Source organism: Silurus aristotelis, assembly GCF_946808225.1.
Source record: "Silurus aristotelis genome assembly, chromosome: 1".
In the NCBI taxonomy this organism is placed as follows: Eukaryota; Metazoa; Chordata; class Actinopteri; order Siluriformes; family Siluridae; genus Silurus; species Silurus aristotelis.
The window spans coordinates 9,582,808-9,606,621 of NC_139574.1; the positions used below are offsets into that span (position 1 = coordinate 9,582,808).

Below are 23,814 nucleotides of genomic sequence, written 5' to 3' on the forward strand. Positions count from 1 at the left end.
TTAAAGTGTGAAAAACATGCAAAAAAAATATAAGAAATCAGGAAGGGGGCAAACACATTTTCACACCACTGTAGATAGATAGATAGATAGATAGATAGATAGATAGATAGATAGATAGATAGATAGATAGATAGATAGATAGATAGATAGAATATAAATTGAAATTCTAAATAACGTATTAATATTTCACGTATAAATTCATATCAGTTGCCCAATCAGTCAATCATGAACAGATGATTTTACAATGCAAAATGTGAAAATGCATTAAAAAAAAAAAACAATAAATTAACCAAGTAATTTCTTTTAATTGTTATTTTTAACCATCTTGTTTGAATGAGTCTGTGCTGATAGATGAATTCAGCTACTTGTCAGTGTCTTCTGTGGTTTGCTATTTAAAGGTCCCAATGTAAATATTTATACTGGTTAGTGTAATGAAAAATTTAAACTCTAGTAAATGTAATGTAAATAAAATTGAACGCTGGTCTCAGGGTATACATTTAAAATGTGCCTTTTACATGGACAAGAAAAACTATGGAGAATCCAGGTGTTGTCTACTGACAACATTGTTAACTATGGTGTGTTAAGGCCTGTTTATGTAATTATTCCCAGTTAAAAAAAAAGCTGAATGTGAGCTGTAATGATTAATTTATTCTAGTGCATAAATTATAATATAAATTTAAAAGCTATGCAGGAAAATGAGAAACGAGCAAAGAAAATTAAAACTGGCACCTAAATTATAAAGATACTGAGCTTCTGACTGGAAGGTCATGAGTTCAATTCCCAGCGCCACCAGCATGCAACTGTTGGGCCCTTGAGCAAGATCCATAAGCATCAATTGCTCAGTTGTATAAATGAAATAAATTGTTAGTCGCTCTGGATGAATACATCTGCTGAAAATAAATGTAAAAATGAAATCATACAAACAGTAGTGAACTCCAGGTCCAGTTTATATTTGGGCTCCTCTACAGGGAGTACAGTGGAATGCCATCCTTTCAATATTAAAAGTCAGTAGTATTATAGCACCCCAGGAGACTAACACAGTCACCATGTAAACCTGATATGCCTTTAGTCTGTTAGAGGAACCTAAAACATTTCTTTACACACGAAACGGACATACAAGACATTTTGCATTAATACAATTTTATTGCTTTAAAGGTTTGATACAGAACAGCTTAAATTTCTGATTTCAAAGCACTCATGTGAAAAGCAGGAGTAGTGTACCAAAATACTATCGATGATTCTGGTTCCGTTCAAGTCCAGTAGAATTACTTTTTGTGTGTAGCAGCGACGTGAAGCTCCCTTTAACATCAATCAGAGCCAGGCGGCAAGACTGTACATTTTTCTAGTTTTTGCCATATGAGAAGGAAAAAACAGGCATGAAGGAACCAGGAGGAAATGAACAACACAGGGAAAAAAAAGCAAAGTGATGAAAGGAATGTGGGTGTACATGGATTTTAGTATATCCACCCCACTCGGTTTAATTCACAGTCAAGTGCTAGAAGTAGTGATTGACAGTTCAACTTGTTCCAAAATCAAGAGTTGGGGAGAATATTTGCAACTCAGGAAGGTACATTTCAAATAAGCATCATGTAAAAACCCTGAGAGCAAGACAGTGTAAGAAGGAAGGAAAGAAAAAAACCCATTTAATAGAACATAAAAAGGTTAACATGCAAAACTACCCTAAAGATTTACCCATAACAGAAAAAAAACAAACAACAATAGATTTCACAGTTTTATATGCCTTGTATATCAAAGGGAAAAAAACAACTCATATTTCATCCAAACTGATATAATAGTGATATAATGATAACCCAAAAAAAAAAGAGACAAAATAGACCACATAGTCTATAAAACATAAAAACATCTAAATAAAGCCTTTGGATCGATAGTGATTATTGCTAGAAGGGGGGGGGGGGGGTTAAGGGGGGGGGGGGGTTAAGGGGGGAGTCCCAGATCAGCTGGGCAACTAAAGTATTGAATCAGAAATATTTCTCTCTGCAGCATAATACATGGCTTCTCCATATTTTTACTTCTTCACCCACACTGGGCTACAATAAATACATTTAAAACAGTCCGTGTGCATTCGAAACAGGAATATATACACGCACATGGATACAAACGCAACACACTCACACGTAGCAACCCAGGAAAAGGCATTAGGAAAATCTCAGAAAACAATACACAGACTGAGTAAGAGATTGCATTTTTCATTCAAGTTCATCCAACACTAGTCTTGTGCCAGTGGCCACTGCGGTGAGGAAATATGTCGTCCAATACCAGATTGCTCATCACCTGTTAAAGAAATGCTCGCTTATTAATACTCTTTCATAGAACTCGAACAACTAATTCAAAAGGTCTTTGTTTCTGGTAAAACACCAGAGGTGACTGTGGTAAAAGGGTGTCATCCAGTCAGCAAGGACTAGTCTTTAAAAAAAGAAAGAAATTACTTTGCCAGTTCGTTGCTGCTCTTTGAGGTTGACTTGCATGTCTGAGGAAAGGTATAATTACCCCATGTGAGATCATATGATTGACCTGATATCCTACTAGGAGAGATGCTCAGGAGGAGGATGATGGTGGTCCTGGAACTGGTGGCGTAGCCAGACAGGAGGCAGCAGGGTGACAGCTTTCAAGTATTGACAAAAGAATTCGCATTTGGATGCCTGTTTAAATCCTCTGGAGAAACACGCGTAAGGCTTGAAGTAAAAGGGTTTTGGAAGACATTTAACCTGGACACAGAACTCTCATTCTCTTGAGATCTGTTTGTGTTTTGTAGGTGATACTGGAGCTAGAGCCCTTCTTATTGAGCCCTTTATATATATATATATATATATATATATATATATATAAAACCAAACAAAAAAAAAAAACAACAACTGTGCTTTCCTCAGTAAAAAAAAAAATCTGTCCTTCACTTTCTTCCAAAAACCAAAGTTAAAACAGGATGTCTGACGATGGTCAGTGTAGCTGGAAAGGAAACCATGCTATTATAGGCAAATATTGCCCAGATATTATATGCTGAGAGTTGTTGCACACTGCTTATAGAATTACCCAGAGTGCAGCTTTGCCTTCCAGACTGAAACCTTTGCAGCTTGTCATGCCCTCTGCTATGTAGTACAAAAGCCAGGATAGATTTTATTCATTCAGCTATTTCAGGTCATCTAGAGAACTTGGTATCACTGGAAGTGAAAGTTTCCCGAGTCCATGAACAGCCCTTTGAACAATAAGCGCAGTTGTACATGTTCCAGTTTAACTCATATGCACAAATAGTCACACAGTAGTCTTAGTAGCCATGTGCCAGCTTTTTGCAGCCTCGTATGACCATTCTCTGTTTAGTCCCTTAATCATATACGAATCATTATAATCAATTGTTCATTTATGTATTGCTTAATGTGGCATTTTCAAAAAAACAAAACAAAAAAAACAGGTATTTATAAAATGCTCTAAAATCTAAATCATCTGGTAGTAGATAAAGATATAGCAAAACAAAAGTAGCAAGGCACTTGTAAATGGTCTTTTTGTTGATGTTTAAAAGATGTTGCACTACAAAAATACCAAATGTATGGCACTGTGGTTACTCTTTCACTCCACCCCGACGAGAGGAGGCTCACTGGTAGGGAGGATGCGCTCAATGTCAGGCTTGGAATGGATCTCCAGCAGGCCTTGGAGAAATCCAGCTGGTTGCTCCCCCCCTGTGGGTGAATCTGAAGCTAGATCCTCTGCTGGAGGCTCTTTGGGTGTCTTTGCAGCTGGCGTGGATTGTGTCTTCTCTGTGACCGAAGCTTCTGTATTAAGTTCTGTCTTACTTTTGGTGATGGAGGCAGACGCACACACTTTCTCCTTAATGCTTTCACTCTCGTTTTCAGATGGAGGGTTCGTGCTGGTGGGAGTGGATTCCCGCTCACTGGCTGAGCCACCGCTGAATCCATCTTCATCTCCAGCTCTGCCGTTTTCTCCATCTGCACCACGGGGTTTTTGGTGTATGCGCTGGTGTCTGACCAGGCTGTGTTTCAGGGTGAATGTGCGTTCACAGGTCTGACACTTGTAGGGCCGTTCGCCTGGTAAAACACATTGGTTGAAGCATTAAAAGGATAAAAATTGAGATACGGAATTGAATACTTATTCATTTAAACTGTTCTTACCTGTGTGAGAGCGCATGTGTCTCGTCAGGTCCTGTAGGCTCCAGAAGCGTTTGCCACACACCCCGCATATCTTCTTCCTCTTATCTGATTTGCTCCTAGACAATACAGCATTCCCATCACCGCTCTTTGGTTCTGTTGGTCCTCCTTCTTCATCACTCCTCTCCTCCCTGTCCTCCTCAGAGCCACTGTCCATCGCACTGCCTGCTTCTTCACATTCGGCTATCCCGTTTCGCTCCACCTTCTCCACCTCATTTTCTACATCATCCTCTTTCAGTTCACAAGACTCTGCTGTGTCGTCCACCTTGAGGTCCATGCTAGTGGTGTCAACTACACTTTCTATTATGTGAACTTTTTCATGTCGTGCCAGAGTGGCAGCGTATCTGAAGCTCTTGTTGCAGCTCTTGCAGGTCAGCTTGGACTCTTCTTGTTCATGTGAATCGCTCTCTAAAGCAGGAGAGGACCTCTGTTGTTCACCCTCTGAGAATGTAAAGTCAATTAATTTGCTGGCAAAGTTCAGGTCCAGGCTCTTATTGCTGTGAGTGTCGTCGTCATTTACAGTGCTTCTTCTCTTTAATGACTTGTGTACATCTTGGTGTTCTGGCTCCCCCTGGTGGAGGAGAGTCTTTACTGCAGCTGCCTCTGTAGGCTTGGCTGGGGAGGGTTTCTCAGCATCCGATGCTGTGGGCTTTTCAGGTCCACAAATTGTCAGCTCCATTGCCTCGCCACTAGGGAGCTCTGTTTCAGACATGCTCTCTAGAACACAAAATTTAAATATATTACAACACTGCAGTGTATGTATATAAACTCAAGGGTCCCATTTGTACTTGTAAAAAAAATCAATGTCTGTGACAGCGTTACATAAAATTGAAGGTATAATAATTTTTACTCTTGTTTTAACCAAAGTAAGGTTATGACAGTCTCACTCTTCCTCCTTACCTGCACTCTCTGGTGAGCACTCCTCCGAATCCTTGGATTTAGGTAGGGAACCATTTTGCCGAAGATTTCTGTTGGTTACACCGTGCTTGCGCAAAAGATGGCGCTCACAGTTCGACTTGGTTGAGAACAGGGCTTCACATTTGGGACAAGGGTACGGTTTTTGACCTAAACCAAACACAAACATTGACCAAATTATGCCACATGTTAAAAATGTATTTATTTATTTCAAATACTAAAACAGTATTCAAGATTACAGACATTCGAAGACCTTAAAACGAGATGGTTTGCACATTACCTGTGTGCGTCAGCATGTGGCGCTGGAGTGAGCTGGCCCATGGAAAGACTCTGGGACAGAATGGGCAAGTCATTTTTTGCACAGAGTTTGAATATGCATTCTTCTTCCCTTTGGACTGCAGGGGAGGTGAGGTCTGCTTGGCCTGCATGTCTTTTTCATCATTTGCTTCCTTCTTGTCCCCATTGCATGACTCTTCTTCTTCTTTCCTTTCTAGCTCCATTATGTTGTTTTTTAAATAGGTGCTAAATTTATTGGCATTACTGGTGGCCAGCATCTTCTCCACACTGGCAAATTCTCCACTGGACTCAAGGTCAACACTAGGGTCTGTTGAATTCATGGCAGGTTTTTCCCGAGCTTTAATGATGGCTTGCTTTTTATTGCTTCTCCTTTTGGATCCCTCTTGGTGAAGCTCCTCAGCTGAGGCATCCGAGACAGAATCAGAACAGCCATTAGGGCTGTCTCGTTTCAGGAGGTCTGGAGCACCAGAGACAGATGATATAATCTGGGCAATAGAGGCCAAGGGTGGGAGCTCCTTCACACCTGCATTACTTGGTTTAGGTAGCAGGGGCTTTAGACGCAAGGCACTACCTGCTGCTCTTGTTGGACCTACAGTGGTCAAGGCAGTGGGAAGCTGGTAGCACCCAAGCTGCTGTGGTTTCTCATCAATGGCTCTATCGTTATGTACGCCTGGGGCAGGTGTGTGATCCATTATGTTAAGGTAGGTCTGTTCCTTTTTAACTTCTCTTTGCAAAATTGCATCAGTATTTATCTTTATCTTTTTAATAGGTTTCTTGGGAATAGAGAGATCGATGGGCTCCATGGAATCCTCATAGGTGGCAGACTCTACTTTGATTCTAAGAGAATCACTGATGTTTCCAGCGTTGTTGCTCCCCCGGTTTTTGTTCGAGAAGTCCAGCGGTTGGTCCTGATCTGCGGAATAGAAACTTAGATCCTCCACTTTAATGGGACAGAGCAAAGCACTCGGGGGCATTCCGTTGGCTGAAGAAGGTTTAGAACTCATTCGAGAAGAAGCAACAGTGATGGTAGCTATATGCTGTTCTATGTCCTGCTCTTTAATCTCAGGGTGCTGTTTTAGTAGATGATGGATACAATTACGTTTTGCCAGAAAGGTTGCTCCACAACTTTTACACTCGAATGGCTTTCTCTGGAAGCCATTGTGTACACGCATGTGGATTTGTAGGGCTCGGGAGGTCTTAAGGTCCTCGCCACATAAACAACAAGTAGCGTCACCTAAGCCATTTTGTTCTAATGTATCAGGCATCAATGTGGAAGAGGTGACATACTTGATATTTTTCTCAATTTCCTTACGAGTGTTCTTCATGTGTTTCTTGCGAAGGTGGCGCTCACAGTTAGCTTTAACAGTGAATGGGTAATGGCAGACTCGACAGACGTATGGTCGCTCACCACTGTGAGTGCGTAGATGACGAATCAGTGTAGCTTTGTCAGGAGCAACATAGTCACAGATGTTACACTGATGGGGCAAGATACCAAGATGATAACGCATGTGTGCTTGTAATACCCCTGAATAGGCAAATACCTGGTCACAAAAACGACAGGGGTATGACCCTTTGCGACTTGCTCCTTTCTTTCCCAGTGGTTCCCTTAGTTTGTCTTCTGCCTGCTTTATTTGTTGATCATCTGTGTCCATGGGAGTGTGGGCATCACCCATGTAATCAGCTTCCATTTCCATTTTTTCAATAGAAGCTTGATTGCAAGTAGAAGATGAAGATGAGGATGGAGACATTTCCTTAGCAGCCTTTGGAAACTGGCCAGCAGGTGGTGGTAGACTTGGGCTGATGCAACCAAGGGATGCCTGCTGGGTGCTTAAAAGGGGGGGAGGTGTGGAGGTTGTCATGTTGGTCCTGGGAGCCACTAAAGGCTTTGGCTTGAGTGGAGGCATCTGCTTGTAGTTTGACTGCACTGCACTGCATGGTGCCTTTGACAAGGGAGGGAGGCTGATCTGGTTTGGTGCAGCAGAGGCCACTTTGAGGATCTGCTGTATGTCAGCCAGCTCCATTCCAGTCTCACCATTAACTGGCTTTACTACCATTCCACCATCTGGCTGGACGAGAAAACCGGTCTCAAATGGCTGTAAGGAAAGGAGTTTGAGGGCATCGTTTTGAGACAGACCCCGAAGAGACGATGGATCCACCAGAGACAGGCTAATCCCACTAAGAAAGCTTGACTCGTTTTGGACCAGTGATGGCTCCACATGGATTACACGGATGCTGTCTAACTTTGCTTGCAAGGCATCCTCCTCTGAGGGTACAGGTTTGACCTGAGAAATGTGTTGCAAACCCAGTGAGCTCATGAAGCTACTTTTCTCAGAAACAGGGGCTTCTGAATTGGAAGGCTTGGAGGAACTAGAGTTTTCCTTATTTTCAGATTTGTCATGTGTGGACTTGTGCAAGTCTAATGCCACACTTAAAGGGAAAGCTTTGTCACAGGTCTCACACACAAAGCAATGAAGCTTGCTAGTGCTGCGCCGTAGATTGGTTTCACACCAAACCTATTAAATTGAACAATTCAATAATTACTCATATATCTAAGGAGTATTATTATTTATCAGCAACCTACAACATAATAAATACCACATCATTAAAACTTTAAAATTACTGTTTACTACGAGCTGAAAATATTTGTAAATTGACACAAATTCAGGCAAGTACCTGGGCAATGTGAGGGAATTTGTGGCAGGAGAAGTCAATGAAAACCAGATCATTAAAGCCTTGGGGTATGAAGGGATTGTTCTGAATGAACGGACGTCCACTGGGGTCAGTTGGCAGCTTTTTATGGATGGCTGCATTGTGACGAAGCAAACCTCGATGTGTCCGAAATGAGATGCAACAGTGCTCACACCTGTGAAGAATTGAGTATATTTGAGAACGTGGCGCTTCACTAAACAGACATAATAAAAAAAAAATTAAGCAATATTTGTGATTGTTGAGTAACACTGATGAATCAAGTAGGATTAAATTGTATTATACAACTGCAAATATGGCAATAAAAACGTAGGGTCAAATTTGGGTTAAATTAAGGCTGTTTATATGCTAAATAATGGTTGGTGAAAGATAACTCTGGAAATAACTGGTAGTTCTCCATTTCTGTTTGTCTGGCACTGTTAGACAGCTGGCGATTGTCTATGACGTTGAGCACAGCTCTTATCAATGGCCACACCTCTCACCACTGCCCCGAGGTGTTTGTGGTGACCGTAAGCTGCTTTATCTAAAAGCGCAAACACACACACACACACACTCGTGGTGTGACCAATCTAGCAAGATGGCAGGTGTGCTTCCACAGTTTGAGGGCTGATATTTTATCTAACCTAGATGCACATTTCCGTGAGTGTTAGACAAGAAAAAAAAACTGCAACCTAACTGCCAAATCTGTTGTTTCTTTTTGTAATTAGTCACTGCGATATTTTGTTTGTTATTTCATACCCCCCTGAGGGAGTCTCACATAACCAAAGTGCTAACTCTCTTTATTACTGGATGCCTTTCAGTGTGTGACTGGATGTGTAACAGCGTGCAACTGGGAGAGACAGACGACAAGTCTACATCATGTGAGCATCGCTGAATTTGCATGCTTGTGGTCTACACTCAGCCCTATTAATCACCTTATTCACTGCAGCCTAGATCCTCTTAACTAGCTCTCTTAGCTCTAGTGATTACATAGGATTAGTGCTAAATTTGCTCCACTTGCATACAATAATTGTGCTGTGAAACCGAATCCAGGCAGGGCTCACCTCAGAATGAACCAGCTCCATGAAACTACCCATTAACTTGGTGTTCAGAAAAGTTGGTTATTGCATGAGTGAGTTTTAGGGCTAGAGTCTGTGGACTGTGATGTCTCCAAGGATACTCATCCCCACCCCCAACTGAGAGGTCCAGCCGGCTGCGTCCTCAAGTCTACTTCTGTGACTCATTAAATCCCCTCACCACGCACAGACACACACACAACCTACATGGTACTTTCCCCCCTCCTTCCTCTTTCCTCCCTGATTTCCTCCCTCTCTCTTCTCAACACCACTCCCTACTCTGGTGCCTAGAGGCCAAACGGGGGGAAGGGATGAATCCGTTAAACTTCTTCTGACTGAACAAACACCATTAGAAGCACTCAGGTATGACCTTTCTCCATACACGTTACTCAGCAAACTTTAAGTTGACCCTAAAGCCCTCCAAATATGAAATTTCGCTTTATTTTAAGTCCATTAAGTCCAAAAATCCACAAACAGGACAACAGAAGTCTTTAAAATGTTCAATGATGGCGAAAACGACAGCAATTATAGAAGCTATAGGCAAGACCATGAAACAACACCCTGATTGGTATGCAAGAGGATGTTCTCTGCTCGGATGTGTTAAATTATGACCATTTCGGCACAAAGAACGCCGCCATAATCTCCTAGCAACTGCTACAGTCCTGCCTAAACCTCCAACCTCTATTGTCCTCTATCGCACTATATATATATATATATATATATATATATATATATATATATATATATATATATATATATATATATATATATATATATATATATATATATATATATATATATATAGTGAGGGAACTACCATAATCTGCACAGATAAGCACTAAAACTAAACTTTTCCTCTTCATTTACAACTTTTAGCATAATCCAGGTAGAGCTGTATGTTTCATTTGTATGCATATAGCCATGAAAGCAGAATATTATTCTTGTGCACATGTACTGTTCAAACCTGAGTGCAGTGTCTGGATGGGTTTCCATATGTGTTTCCAGGTCATTTTTGGAGCTAAAAGTTTTGAAGCAGATGGGGCATGGCAGTTGCCCCTCCTGCCCCTTGCTCACCGTCTGATCATCCACTCCACCACCTTTTAAAAGCAGCTACAGAAGGACAGAGCAATGTCACTCACACATGTTGATCTTGGGATGTATGGGTGTGACTATAGTAAATTAAATATGTCGTGACTAGGTACGGTATGTAATAAGTAATCATTATACATATTAATATAGATTTTTAGACATCTAATGTATATCTGGACATAATCTTATAGAAGTAGCATCAATTTATCCTTTAATCGTTTGATTTAATTCAGGATGTTCAACCAACAGACCAATCAAATCATGGAAAAAATCACAATGCATATAACAGCCACAAATCTAACCCTTTTATTGGATGGTTCATTAGATTGTTCTCCGTGTTCATTCTGGCTGGGTTTCTTCTTTGAAATAACAGCAGAGGGGCGTTTCCGTTTACCGGAAGCTGGAGGGCTGGTGGGACTGGAAAGGGAAGGATCTTTATCATGGATCTTCATGTGCCTAAAAAAAGTGGAAAAAAAAAAAAAAGATTGAACTTCCAGTGTGTTTTAAACAAATGAACAGCATCTTATAAATGCATTGCATTTTATGCTGGAATCCAAAACATACAGTCACTAATTTTCTTTAATAAATACATTTCATTATGGTTCACCTTTGAACTTGATGCTTAAATGACCAGCATGTTCTTGACTTGAATTGAAAAACATCAGATAACTAAGCCAACTGGGTGGGTTACTCATTTGGTGCCTGATTAATGGATCATTTTCAAGTAAAACTGGACCGAGAAATCATCCATGCTTCCTGATGAAAATATCACCAAGAGGAAAAGCACTAATGGCCTAAACCCCCCCCCCTGCAATTATCCCCATGCATGTGCATGCCCTTAAATGGATAACATGCACAGGAATAGGCAATGTTCCATGAAAAGACCCAGGGGTAAGTCCTCTTCATTTTAGAGTTCAGGAAACCAAAATCTTTTTTTTGATTGGTATACATGAAGGATATTCATGTTTTAGTCCTAAAATTACAATCATCTCGTTTTTTTTTTCTCTCGTCTACTTTCTTCTGGTATACCTATGGGTCTCACGCTCCATGCCAAGAAAAGTTAAAAAAGATTTACAGCAAACCGACTTGGGCAAAAGATCAAAGTTTACTAACGTGTTCTGTAACAGGCCTGTGCTAACAAGTTTCAGATACACGCATCAAAACATGTATTGACTATGTGCATCTCTTTCACATTTTACTACCAATTCTCTCTGGCTATTTTTTGCATGTGAAGAGAATTTGCACTTGTGCATGTGTGAAAAAAAATAAATCCCCATCTCTGGTCATCTGAGTTTCATCTTTCACTCAGAAGTGTATTAATAGCAGGCAGAGAATTTGCCGCCCAAGTGGGGATTTGAATAGAATTTCTCTGCTCTTGACTCAAACTTAGAGCTTGACAAATCACAGCAGACTTGCACTGCCGAGTCAGCGAACCACAACTGGATGGATGGAGATCATGACATATGTCCTACAAGTGTATGATAAGTTTAAGCTGTTCAATCTTTCTGAAAATACTTTAGTAGCAGAAAAACATTGACAAGGCTGAAGACACGCTGATAAGAGAACTGCCGCCCCGGTTTTATTTGTTGTATGCTTCCTACCCTTGAATCCTAGGTGTTTCTTTAAGAAATTATAAGCAGTCAGCTAGCTGATGTGTGAAGGATCATAAAACTTGTTGAAGCCTCAACAAGTCCATTCCTGACATTCCAACACAGCACCACAGTATGAAGACAGGGGGCGCTGTGTTGTCATGTTTCCTATACAAAGTCACACCAAGGGCACTACTCTTAACTCCGTGGCCGTTTAGCAGTGTAACGAACGCTGGAGGAGTTTAAGCAAATAAAAGCAGCCAATCGGCTCGTGTGTGGCCACCCTCCTCTGTCAGTTGTGATCTCTCTCATTCTCCTTGACAACGGTGACTCCCTCCTCCCTGCCCCCATTTCCATGTGATGCTTTGGCACAAAATGGTGGCCGCCTTGCCAACAACATAGACAGCTACAGTACCTCATGCATCACAGTTTGCAACAGCATGAAAACACGTACATAAACTGCTAGCAACGTTAACTTAGGTGCCTTGTAAATAAGACAATGCTGTTGAACTTGACTAAACAATGAGTATGAAAAAGGAGGAAGAGTACATTCTTACAGCTATACAAGCACTGAGAAAGCAAACTGAGAGGCAGTGAAGAAAGGCAAACAGACCAGTTTCTCAACTTATCACTCATCAACAAGCAGAACTTTCAGCAGCTCATGTTTGATTAACAGCCTCACACTGAAAAATAGGTTTGTATTTCTGTTCTCCAGTGTTCATTCAGGTAAAACTGTTGGAGTTCAGTCTCACTCCCTGTCTTTTAATCCCCCTCCTCCATGCCTCAACACCATCAGCCCCTGAGCCTCAGGGAGGATGTTGGTGCTTGCCCCTCCACCACCACAACCTGGTGGTAGAAGATACCACATGTGAAAACGGAGAGGGAAGCGCTTCAAAGACACCAGTTTCCTGCACAATCCTTCTTTCATAATAAACTGTCTCTGTGCACATCCACAAGTACCTCAACGTGCACAAAAACACACGCACACACATACACACCAACGCCCATCTACTATCTCAGTCACACACTTGTCTTGTCTGTAACCCAATGCAGGCAGGGTGGTGGTGCAGCATCAGGGCGAGGTTCAGGACAAACTACTGAAGAAAGAAGAAAAAAAAAAAAAAAAAAAAAAAAGGGAGAATCAAGAGTTTATTCTTTTTGTGTGTGTGTGTGTTTTTTAAAGGAGAATGTCTGATGTTACTTAAATTAAACTTTCAGCAAAAATGCGTTGTTGAAATTTTGCTAGCAATGCCCCAGCAAGTCAATGATGAAAAATGATTGATGTAATTAAATAAATAAATTAATAAACAACAAACAAACAAACCAATGTTTAATCAGTTACACATCACAGTAAGTAACTCTAAAGTCATTTCATGATGCCAATATTACAAATACATTTTGGTAAAAAAAACTTTTAATCGGAGATGTTATATTATTAGTACATCAAATACTAATCCAATTATAATCGTTTTAAAATGATGTATTAAGCAACGAAAATATATATTCAATATCGAAAAAAATAAAAATCATCTACTGCTTCTGCATGTTTTTCATTGCTAGGTAAACAGTCGAGATGTTCACTTATTCATTCGATTTCTGTTCATACTTCAAAAACTGTCTTTCAAAAAATCAACTTTCGCTGCACTTCTATTTCAATTTTTGCAAAAAAAAGTAATCAACCAGATATTTTTTATTTCTATCTCTAAGAGAAGCGCATACACACACACTGTGTACTGTTTAAACAATCCCCTACTCAAACATTCCTGACTAACCTCATTAGCTAATGAAAGCCTTTCAATAGCCAATTAGCTGCGTTAGAAGAGTGAAGAAGCTGAACCGTTCAGTGGTGCTGCTCTGCCGAACCAGCATTACGAGAAAAGAGTTTCGGATCGTTATCCTAACACATTGAGGCTTGATTTATACTTCTGTGTATTTGGGAACACTTGTGAACATTTTGTGAAGATAGCGGTGTCTGCACAAAAACATGAACGTATCCACTAGGGGGCAGACAAAGAGAGAAACTATTGGCTGAATGAATGGAGAAGCAGCAGCAGCTGTTGACATTCTGCTTTTAAATCACTGATACTGTATAGTTAAGTAATCAAAAAAGTAATCAAAATGGAATGGTTTGGAAATGTTCAGATTCTCTCCACAGAAAGTGTCAAGAAAGCCAACTGGATGTCGTATATTTAAAAGGGTTTTCTCCCCCCCCAAAGTCGCACCCCTCATTCCATTCATGTTCGTGTTCGACCAACATTACTCTGACACTCTTGATACAACATGCTTCAAAGGGGTCACACCTTCCTACCTCAACCAATCACCGTTAGTCTGCTCATTGTCGATGTAGCACTGATGCAGCGCTGTAGACAAAATTCACTCCCTTACACACACACACACACACACACACACCCATCTGTGTTCCAATGCAAAACCGTTTTAACAGAGAAGTATATACCAGCCCTGACTTGTCATGTCTACTAAGTGCCTTCAGACAGGAGCTAGAAAATGTGAGCCTCTAAGAATCTTGCATCAGAGTGGGAGATGTCTCCCTCAAACACACACACACACACATAATGCTGAATCCTCCAGGATACACAGTCATTGCTAATCTTGGGATTATACCTCGTCGTTGGAGCCTAAACATGAGGCAGGAAGCCACAGGTGTCTGTCTAAATAGTCCACTTCACTCAATCACATCTCTGTCATACACGCTCATTGTCACACACACACACACACACACACACACACACACACACACACACACACACACACACACACACACACACACACACACACACACACACACACACACACACACACACACACACACACACACACACACACACACACTCCTGCTTAACCACCACAGATGAGTCACCTGTACGAATACTCATCAGCACTGTTCAGACGTGTGCTCTTGGCCCCATCTTAACTGCTTTAGTGTTTCCCATTAAAATAAACCTGATTGGTTTTTGTTGTTTTCTTTGTAAAACTGTTTCACTGCATTGCCAGTGAGCTTCGTCACTTCCTTGTCGGACTTTTATAAGTATAAAATGCTGTGGTTTACAAGTATCGAATGTTTCAACCATCCAATGGTTAAATGTTGCTTACTTACCTAAAAAGTAGTTTGTTTCTATTTGGACTTAGTTTTTTGGCTGACTAGTAAAATCTTTTAAAAGAGTGTGTGAGAAAGTGGACTTTCAACTGAACACAAGATGTGGTTAATAATTTATGACTAAATTAACTAATGATATCAATAGAAGATTTTTTTTTTTAAAGCAGTATTATTGTGCACAGTATTTAGATCTCTCAGAAACACAGCTCTCCAACTCCAACAGAACCTATTTTAAATATGTTAAACTCTCAAAACCTGTAAACCACCACATTTCTTTCAGTTCCTGTTAAATCATCTTCTCACTGCAGACAAACATTATCAGATCGATTCAAGAACCTCATTCAAATGTGTTTATTGTATTTAAATCTGCTGGAATGAATTATCCCGGAGCGCCATTTAACAAGACTGAACCTGTGTAAATGTACACTTGCATAAGTTTAAAAGCCAAAAAAGACAGTATAGCTGCTTCAATCCTAGCTCAAGTTCCCTAAAAGAAAGCATTACACCAGACGTATCATCCTTTTGAAGGCCTCAGATACACAGCAGCTTCTAATGGCCTGAGAAAAAGTGTTATGGTAGCCATCTTCCCAAACAAAGGCCTGAAATAGTTTTTCGTGTTTCTGACCTGTGCATGTTGCCATTGGTGGTGAAGGTCTGGTTGCACACAGAGCATTTGTATGGCCTTTCACCACTGTGTACCAACATGTGGCGGTCCAAAGAGCTGGCTGAACTCAGGCACTTTCCACAAATACTGCATGAGTGATCTGCAGTTCCAGTATCAGAGTTATGCTGAAGAGAGAACAATTATAATGTTATATTATAAACTATATATACACTATAATCAATAATGTAGAATCTCAGTTGCGGTTTAAACATGCATGTGTGTGTGTGTGTGTATTACCTGGCGAATATGCATTGTAAGCTGGTGCTGAGTTTGACAATTTTTGTCACACAGTGGACAGATGAGAGGTCCTGAGTCATCCTTGGCATCCTAAAACACACACACACACACACACACACAAATATAAACATCTCTTCTAAATGTGTTATGTGGTTAGAAATATCCACACAGCACATCATATTATAAGACAGACACAATGCAGGTAAGTGAAGCGTTTTGGATTCATGCCAGCAATATAATATTACAGTAACAACACTCAGGTTAGATGCCTCAGTCTGGCACTAAACATTCAGAACAATAAACAAATATAATCATAGCTGTATAAAGTACAATTCCATGATTGACAGAAGTGCCCCTACGAACGCCCCAGCCCAGCCCACCCCAGCCCTCCATGTCCGTTTTGGTCTGGCTGTGCTAAAAACAGAAGGGAGTGTGGGTAAAAGCCCATCTGGTGGCCTTGTCTTCTGCCCTTGACTTTTTATTGATCCTCACTGTATGTATAAGATTCTGGACTAAATAAATATTCAGCTAGATAAATAAGAGTGTATGATCATTTGGCCTCTAATCCATTTACATGGGTTGTTGGTCTCAGCCTACTACATGAACCCAGATATCTTATTCATGTCAGACTGAAACAAGCTAGGAACATTTTTTTGAACTTTCTTTTTCTACTGTGAAACTCACTTAGCTACTTGTAGTTTTGTTTCAACTATAATCATTTCTAAGAAATTGTCCTTTTGTCTTAACGGCCATTCAAATTTAAAGGAGCATTTGTATAAATGTGTGTCCAGCAAGCATCCTGAAAGTAAGCTGTGTGCGTATTCCTCTTTCACCTTGAGTGGCAGATCATTGTAACCCAACACCATGTGCTCCCTCCCACTAATGTTGACAGTAGAGCAGATCATTAACTCTGAGCTCGGTTTGTAGCTCTGCTCGACTCTTACTGCACTCCCACAAGGCCAGATCCAGGTTGCACGCCAACCTGCATGCCATCACACACGCACACAGCTCGAGAACCAAATCACATAATGCAAGCGCACACAATCAATCAAGGGCACAAACACTTCAGTGTTTATGACTCTTATGCTGTTCAGAGTTTCGCCCAGATTACAGGCAGACCCACAGGGCTAAAGGCCAACTGTGGTCAAACCGGAGAAAAATGATGTACACCATCAGTGTCTCCAAAAACACAGTGGTATTCAGTTGCCTGATTTTGTGCAAAATTTCTCCTAAACAGTCCTTTTTTTTTTTTTATGTCCTTCATAATAATCACTCAAACATTTCCCTTGAAGTTGCTGGATTGGTTTGGATTAGAAAGTACATATAAAACATCATTGTCCTTAAATGAGACACTTATTTAGACTGCTTTGGGATCTGAAAACAGTCAGTTTATCATGTATTAACTGGCCTCAAACAAAAATCTAAATTTACTAGTCTACTATATTTCTATATTTACCTATTATTAAAGGTACGGGTCTGACCGAGGACTGATGAGAGGCACCGCTGTGACCATTAAACAACATTTAAAAGAGCCACGGCCTCAAGCTAATCATTATATTTTTAAATTTTCCAAACATATACTATTAACTCTTTAATGTTTTTTATTTATTTATTGACCGATTAATTTATGTTTCACCTGCTGTGTGTGTGTGTGTTTTATTGACCAAAAAAAGAAAAAAGAAGACAGACTATTACGGCACCCGAATTCACATTAAAGCACTAATTATTTCATTGGATAATTGTCCAATCAAGAAATATATTTTATTTACATTTATTCATTTGAATAATATTAAAATTATATTTATGTAATGAAAAAGCCATCATTCAAATCTACTTTTGGATTCTACATTCTACAATAAGCTGCCTCTTTGTAGTTTTATGTCCAAATTAAAAAAAATTAAATGCTTGTGTAGAGGGTAGTAATATAGTTCTGAGATAATGTGAGATATGTGAAGTCTATTAAGCACTTATGAATGACTTATAAGGCTATTATGAAAACCCTGGCTCTGCCTTCTGGTAATATTCTTTAATTAAAAAGGTCAAAATTTCAGTTCACCTGTACAGCTACTTCTCTCGGTCAAAATATACATTTCATAAACAAAATGCTAATTTAAATGATTACAATAAATATATATTTGTTAAAACCTGTGTTCTTCCATTCACTGAGAAAACTTAAGAGGACTAGCTTTTAGGGGCAGAGGGGGATGAGTGGGTACTGAGGGGTCAGAATTAACACCTGTTATCCCCACATGAGGGCACTTACAGGCCTGAAGTGCATGCTTTAATCGGCACCATGTGATGACGAGCTGCTTGTACAAAAGGGGGATTGAGGACCATGTGTCCCTGCGCTTCAGCACAGGAGGACACTGTCTGCATGAACACACACTTTCACCTGCGTCATCCCACATGTGTGTTCACTCACACACACTCACACACACCTGCTACTGGTCCAGTGAACTATACGAAAGCAATGTTGCAGTGTTCCAGCTGACGCAGTAAAATATGGTCTACGGTTTAGCTGTGCTCGAATGCTGCATTTAAGGTGCATTACTGCGGCCAAATTACTAGTATGATGAACATTAAATATATCTGTTGAGCGCACTTGCACGTTTGAAACACCGGACACCAATGTAAGAACACCGTCACTATGCCCTACCTATCACATAACACTGGTTAATGGCTTTACAGTCTGGGTGAAGAACACATGGACACCCACACATTTCTATATTAATATGCATTGTCTATTGCGCTTTTTAAGATGATCTGGAAAAAGAAAAGAGAAAAAGCAGTTACCAATTATATTACCATTTTGAATTATATCCGACTTTACTGCCGAGACAGTAAGCTTTCCTGCTTTTATGTACTGAATAACGCTAATAGATTTTAATTTTGATTATTAGAAATGAGTAACAACCAATTTAGGAAATTAGTTATAGAGATGCCCTAAAGCTAGCTACATTCAACATCATATAAATGCCTTGATTATAATATATCAAGAGTTTCATATTTATTTACCTATAAGAAATTTCCTCATCCCCATTTAACTACACTGTATGGACAAAAGTTTTGGGACACCTGACTTTCCCAGCCATATGTAGAAGATCTCCTGCTATTGAGCTCTGATCTCAACCCTACTATACAATTTTGGGATGAATTGGAAAGAGAGACCTCCTCACCTCACCTTCATCAGTACCTGACTTTACGAACACTTTTGTGGCTGATGAACACAAATCTCCACAAGCACATTCCAAAATCTAGTGGAACATCTTCCCAGAAGAGTGGAGGGAATAATAACAGCAAATTGGGACTGAATGGGATGCTCAATAAGCACATGTAAGGTTTCTGCAAACTTTTGGCAATATTGTGTCTGTTATGGTTCTTCCACATTCTGTTTAAGCCGAAACCGGATATGTTGAGTGAAAAATAAAAAAGTCTGAAAACTATGCCAGTTCTGTGAAATAAATATCAGTTGCATCACTCGTTCAAATCTGGTCTTGTTCAGCGCCGCAGGTGACTTCCCATATGTTTACATATAAAATACATGCTGGCCTGAAATGGTTCCTTGGCACCATGGTTACATCCCAGACATCAGATTTTAATGTTTGACTTGGTTTACTTATCTCAGTGCTTACAGAAGCCCACTGTATGGCTGATGTAAGGGGTGCAAGTGTAATCAGCAGAAACATGCTGATAGGCTGGTGAAAGTGAGTTTCTAAAGGGCTTTTGCGTGTCGGAACAAGTGAGTATTATCTCACTTAGAGTTCTGTAAGTTTTTTAATCGTTTGTTATAGCTTTCAAAATCACTCCAAACTGTGTTTGGAAGCTGTTCAATGTGTACCCACGTGTGTGTGTGTGTGTGTGTGTGTGTGTGTGTGTGTGTGTGTGTGTGTGTGTGTGTGTGTGTGAGAAACGCACCTGACTCTTCCTGGCGTACCGAGTGGCGCTGGGGCTCTTACTGGAAGTCTTGGTTGGAGTTTTGTTAGGAACCTCCACCCCTCCGTTCAACTGAGCTGCTTTCATCACAGTGCTCATCATCGAAGTGATGGACGACAGGTCTGCTCCAACCGCTCCCTCTTTCCCTTCCTCCACTCGAATCTGTGCGTCTGCTACACTCGCGGCAGTCTTTCTCGAACTCTCTGAGTGAAAATCCAAAATAAATTGTTGATACGCTGTTTAACATACAGTAACTGTACAAACACATAATAAACATGTATACATCATGTCACTCTTTTTTTGCCTCGGATTTTTGCTTATAAGTGGCTTCTGTTTACTACTTTTTTCTTTATTTTAGTTACGGAAATCTTTTAATATGCCAATTTCTATGAGCGTTTAGTGTGACCGGCATGTCTTACCTGCGTGTTTATCTGTCTCCTCCATCTGCTCGTCCTCCATAGTGGCGATAGCAGAGCTGACCTCTTCCCCCATCTTTTTCTCCTCTGCTGAACTATCCATCACTGCAAAACACAGAGATAAGAGATGTTTAGAAAAGAGAGACAAGAGATGCATGGGCATCTATAGAAGTCATTAAAAGGTTGAACTAAAGCAAAACCCCTTCGTAATATTGGGAAGAGTAAGCAAAGCAAGCTAAGCAGATGCTTGCACTTCTCTGGGGAGGTGATAGCTTAGTGATAATGGCATTGGACTTTGGATCCAAATGTCATAAGTTCAAATCACAGCCACACCAAGCTGCTACTCCTAGGCTCCTGAGTATAGCCCTTAACCCCATAGCTGCTTAGTTGTATAAATTAGATAAATGTAAGACACTGGATATGGGCATCTGCCCTAAATGTAAAGGTAATGTTTCTGAGCTGAAAATGCAGCATCAGAATTCTGAAAAAGATGCATGCCTCAAAAGGACAGAATGTCCTATTGCCTCAGAGGTGAGACACATCACACACACACACACACACACACATACGGATCTGGCGATGTGTGTGCTTTATGACTCCAGCACCTGACTACAGAGCATGAGAATGAGACAGCATGTGCATCTGGCTGTCTCATGACACGACAAGCGTGGCAGATTCAAACACTAGCACAAAGGTAATATCACAAGAAATCAAAATCAATCCCTAGTCCATCAAGGGGGTTAGATTTTGAAAGAATTTAACCCCACACACCCTCTTCCCATTAAAAAAGATGGGTTTTTTGATTAAGTGCTTAGTACTTTCCTAAGAGGCCACACACAGTCCCTGGTTAACATGTATCACATAGCAGTCGTATATAAGCCAAATCTAGCTTTGAGACCATTTGATCCATTGAGAACGGATCCTAGCGCTGGAAAAAAAAACAGAGGAAATAAAGCGGAGTATTGCGTGCAGATGACAAGACAAAAGAGAAAGAAAAGTCATAGTGAGAAGAGTGAGAGAGAGAAGAGGGGTGAAGTAACAGACTTCTCCCTCAGCTAATTGCTGTTTCCCGTTTACGGCCCCACAGGAAGCTCCTCTCCGGTCCAGGCTACTTCCTCCTCACCAGAGAGTGGAAACAGACGGACAAAAAGATGGAGTACGTGTGTGTGTGTGTGTGTGTGTGTGTGTGTTGGTCAATGCAGATGATGAGAATGCCATCACACCGATGAGCACATCCATCACACTTGAAAGATGGTGCTCGACAGAAACAGGACAAATGTTGGTCAAGTCACATGACTTCTAGCTGATAGATCCGAGTCGTGGTGAGGCCTGTTCGACTCACACGCATGTGCTCATGTGCTGCTGAACTGGGATTAGGAATGGGTAACATGATTAGAACATCATATGATGGATTGATGTGTTTTACAATGTAAAGGATGGCAAACTGCCAGCAAGGAGGGGAGAAAAGAACGGTAAAATAATGTGTATAATTGCTACTTTTATTTAATGTCTACCACAAATATAGAGTTGAGTTGTCTATTGGTCTCGAATAATTACCTCTGAACTAAATGAATGTCATTACAGTAGTCAGCAGGTCATTATAGAGCTGTACATTTATGATTGCCATCTAATGCAATGCCATTTTTGTTTTATCACTAAAAAAACTCCAACAAACGTTCCCCCTGAACAAGGTGAGGTGCCCTCTCCAATCTACACTACGTTGTTCTTTCTAGAGTGAGCTAAAGGGTGCAATAAAATGCAGATCTTCTCAACATGGATGAAAACAGCATCCACCCTAGATAGCGATACTAGAACTGGAGGGTATTTCTGTCCGAGTATCGTCAGAGAGGAGCAGCTCAGTGCTTCGGCAGGTCGGTGGAGGGGATCGGCTCGCTCACCCCACTGTCACTTTTATGGCCTGCAATACGAACGGCAACAGATGATTGTAGAGGGGGAAGGGCCACAAAGAAAGTGATGCACCAGATCGAAAGAAAAAGCTGAAAACATGAATTGAAAGGCAATGTGTCTGATTAGGGAAGTGAAAAAACGAGAGGAGACAGACCTGATGTGCGTAGTGGAGAGAAATAGTAAAGGATTTCCCAAAATATGAGAGAAAGAGAGAGAGAGAGAGAGAGAGAGAGAGAGAGAGAGAGAGAGAGAGAGAGAGAGAGAGAGAGAGAGAGAGAGAGACTTGTTATTAGATTCTTGCAACTTAGCCAGGAGAAAGTTTGCAAGTGGGGGTGCTACTGTTACTACATCTGTTCCCACCCATCACTCTCACTGAAGCACAACACACACACACACACACACATCTCCACTGCTTGTTAAACATCCTTGTAAGAAGAAACCATCTACAGGTGACACAACAAAGGTCATGCACAGAGCAATATGGAGGCGTGCGAATGTGTTTGTGTGTATTCGTTTGTGTTCAGTAGAAACAGAGGCACATGAGGCTGGAAAAGTCCTTGCATGCTCTGCAACACTCTGGAAAAGAATGCCCCCTTACTCACTACATCACCCTCCCTCTCTCCCTCCTCCTTGTACTCTCTCTCTCTCTCTCTCTCTCTCTCTCTCACAAGCTGTACTGGCAGAACTACACTCGTGGCACTGCCAAAGCATCACCGACATAACAACTGATGCATGAAGGAATCTATGAAGTGCTAACTTGGATTAGGGTCAGAAAAACTTGTCTCGAACAATTCCCCCAAACCCGAAGTAAGCTCCCTCCACAGGAGTGTACGAAGATCCCGGTGCGGCTGCAGCGTCCAACAGGGTGGGGAGTTGGGCACAAACTCCTCTTCGGTAGTATCTGCCCGTTTCTCGTGTGAAACCGTTTCAAATAATCTGTAGACAACTCTGGAGGCAGAAGTGAAGGAAGTCTGAGGAGGGGGAGGATGAGGTGCGTGACACCCTCACTGGAGGGGCTCTGATGATCAGAGTGTCCTGCTTTTGACGACTGACTCAGGAGATAAGATTCACACGGTGCTCAAATCATCCTACATACGTAAACCACGCAGACTGCGAATGGGTCAATACAAAGAATCGAAAAAGAGTCATTCCTGAGAAGCATCATGTTATTATGAAGCTTTTCTAAATGTGCCGTTTAATTATCTTCATTACCATCTGCATCGTTCATCAAAAAAACAGGGTAATCAGTATTTTCTTTTATGGTAGAATATTATAACATGACTGAGAGTAAGTATTATTTTTGACTAAAATATTATAGTTGTAAATTAAGGTACACAATTTATGTAAAAAGAAAATTTGGATTAAAAAATAAAATTGTACTTTACTATTACTGTAACTTTAATCTACATTTGTGTCCTCGCAACTCATTTTAAGTTGTTAAAAATTGTGTCCATGGGTCATGTATTACTAAACCCTGACCATGATGCAAGCCAGTACGCAGCCCCTATATAAAGGATGTTCTCTGTTCTCCAGTACTGATACATGTGACTGTGCCACATGCAAAAAAAAAACACCTGCTTATTTATTAGACTAGCTAGCCTTCATTCCCAATCTAAATTTAACCATAAACACTGGCCAAGGTCCAAAGTCTCAGCTTCACCTCTCATGGAATCAGAATTAGTACAATTCTCATTGCATGCTGGAATTTTTCCTTT

General features: G+C 40.7%; 1 protein-coding gene and 1 long non-coding RNA gene across 3 annotated transcripts in view; one reads left to right on the forward strand and one right to left on the reverse strand.

Annotated features, from left to right (window-relative positions):
* Positions 1-1,123: 1,123 nt before the first annotated feature.
* Positions 1,124-23,814, reverse strand: part of rreb1a (ras responsive element binding protein 1a) — a 48,544-nt gene continuing 25,853 nt past the window's right edge. For both annotated transcript variants that reach the window (XM_083543741.1, XM_083543742.1), the window contains 11 exons: positions 20,195-20,296; positions 19,758-19,978; positions 15,843-15,932; positions 15,567-15,730; positions 10,540-10,693; positions 10,113-10,258; positions 8,061-8,250; positions 5,371-7,900; positions 5,076-5,240; positions 4,140-4,892; positions 1,124-4,055 (listed from right to left, as the gene is read on the reverse strand). In XM_083543741.1, coding sequence (XP_083399867.1) covers positions 3,580-4,055; positions 4,140-4,892; positions 5,076-5,240; positions 5,371-7,900; positions 8,061-8,250; positions 10,113-10,258; positions 10,540-10,693; positions 15,567-15,730; positions 15,843-15,932; positions 19,758-19,978; positions 20,195-20,296 — 4,991 coding nt within the window. In that variant the 3' untranslated portion in view covers positions 1,124-3,579. The remainder of the gene's footprint in view (positions 4,056-4,139; positions 4,893-5,075; positions 5,241-5,370; positions 7,901-8,060; positions 8,251-10,112; positions 10,259-10,539; positions 10,694-15,566; positions 15,731-15,842; positions 15,933-19,757; positions 19,979-20,194; positions 20,297-23,814) is intronic.
* On the forward strand, positions 8,275-12,947 carry LOC310730792. The gene is made up of 3 exons (XR_014534963.1): positions 8,275-8,732; positions 8,894-8,953; positions 12,880-12,947. It is a non-coding gene; the product is annotated as an uncharacterized lncRNA (long non-coding RNA).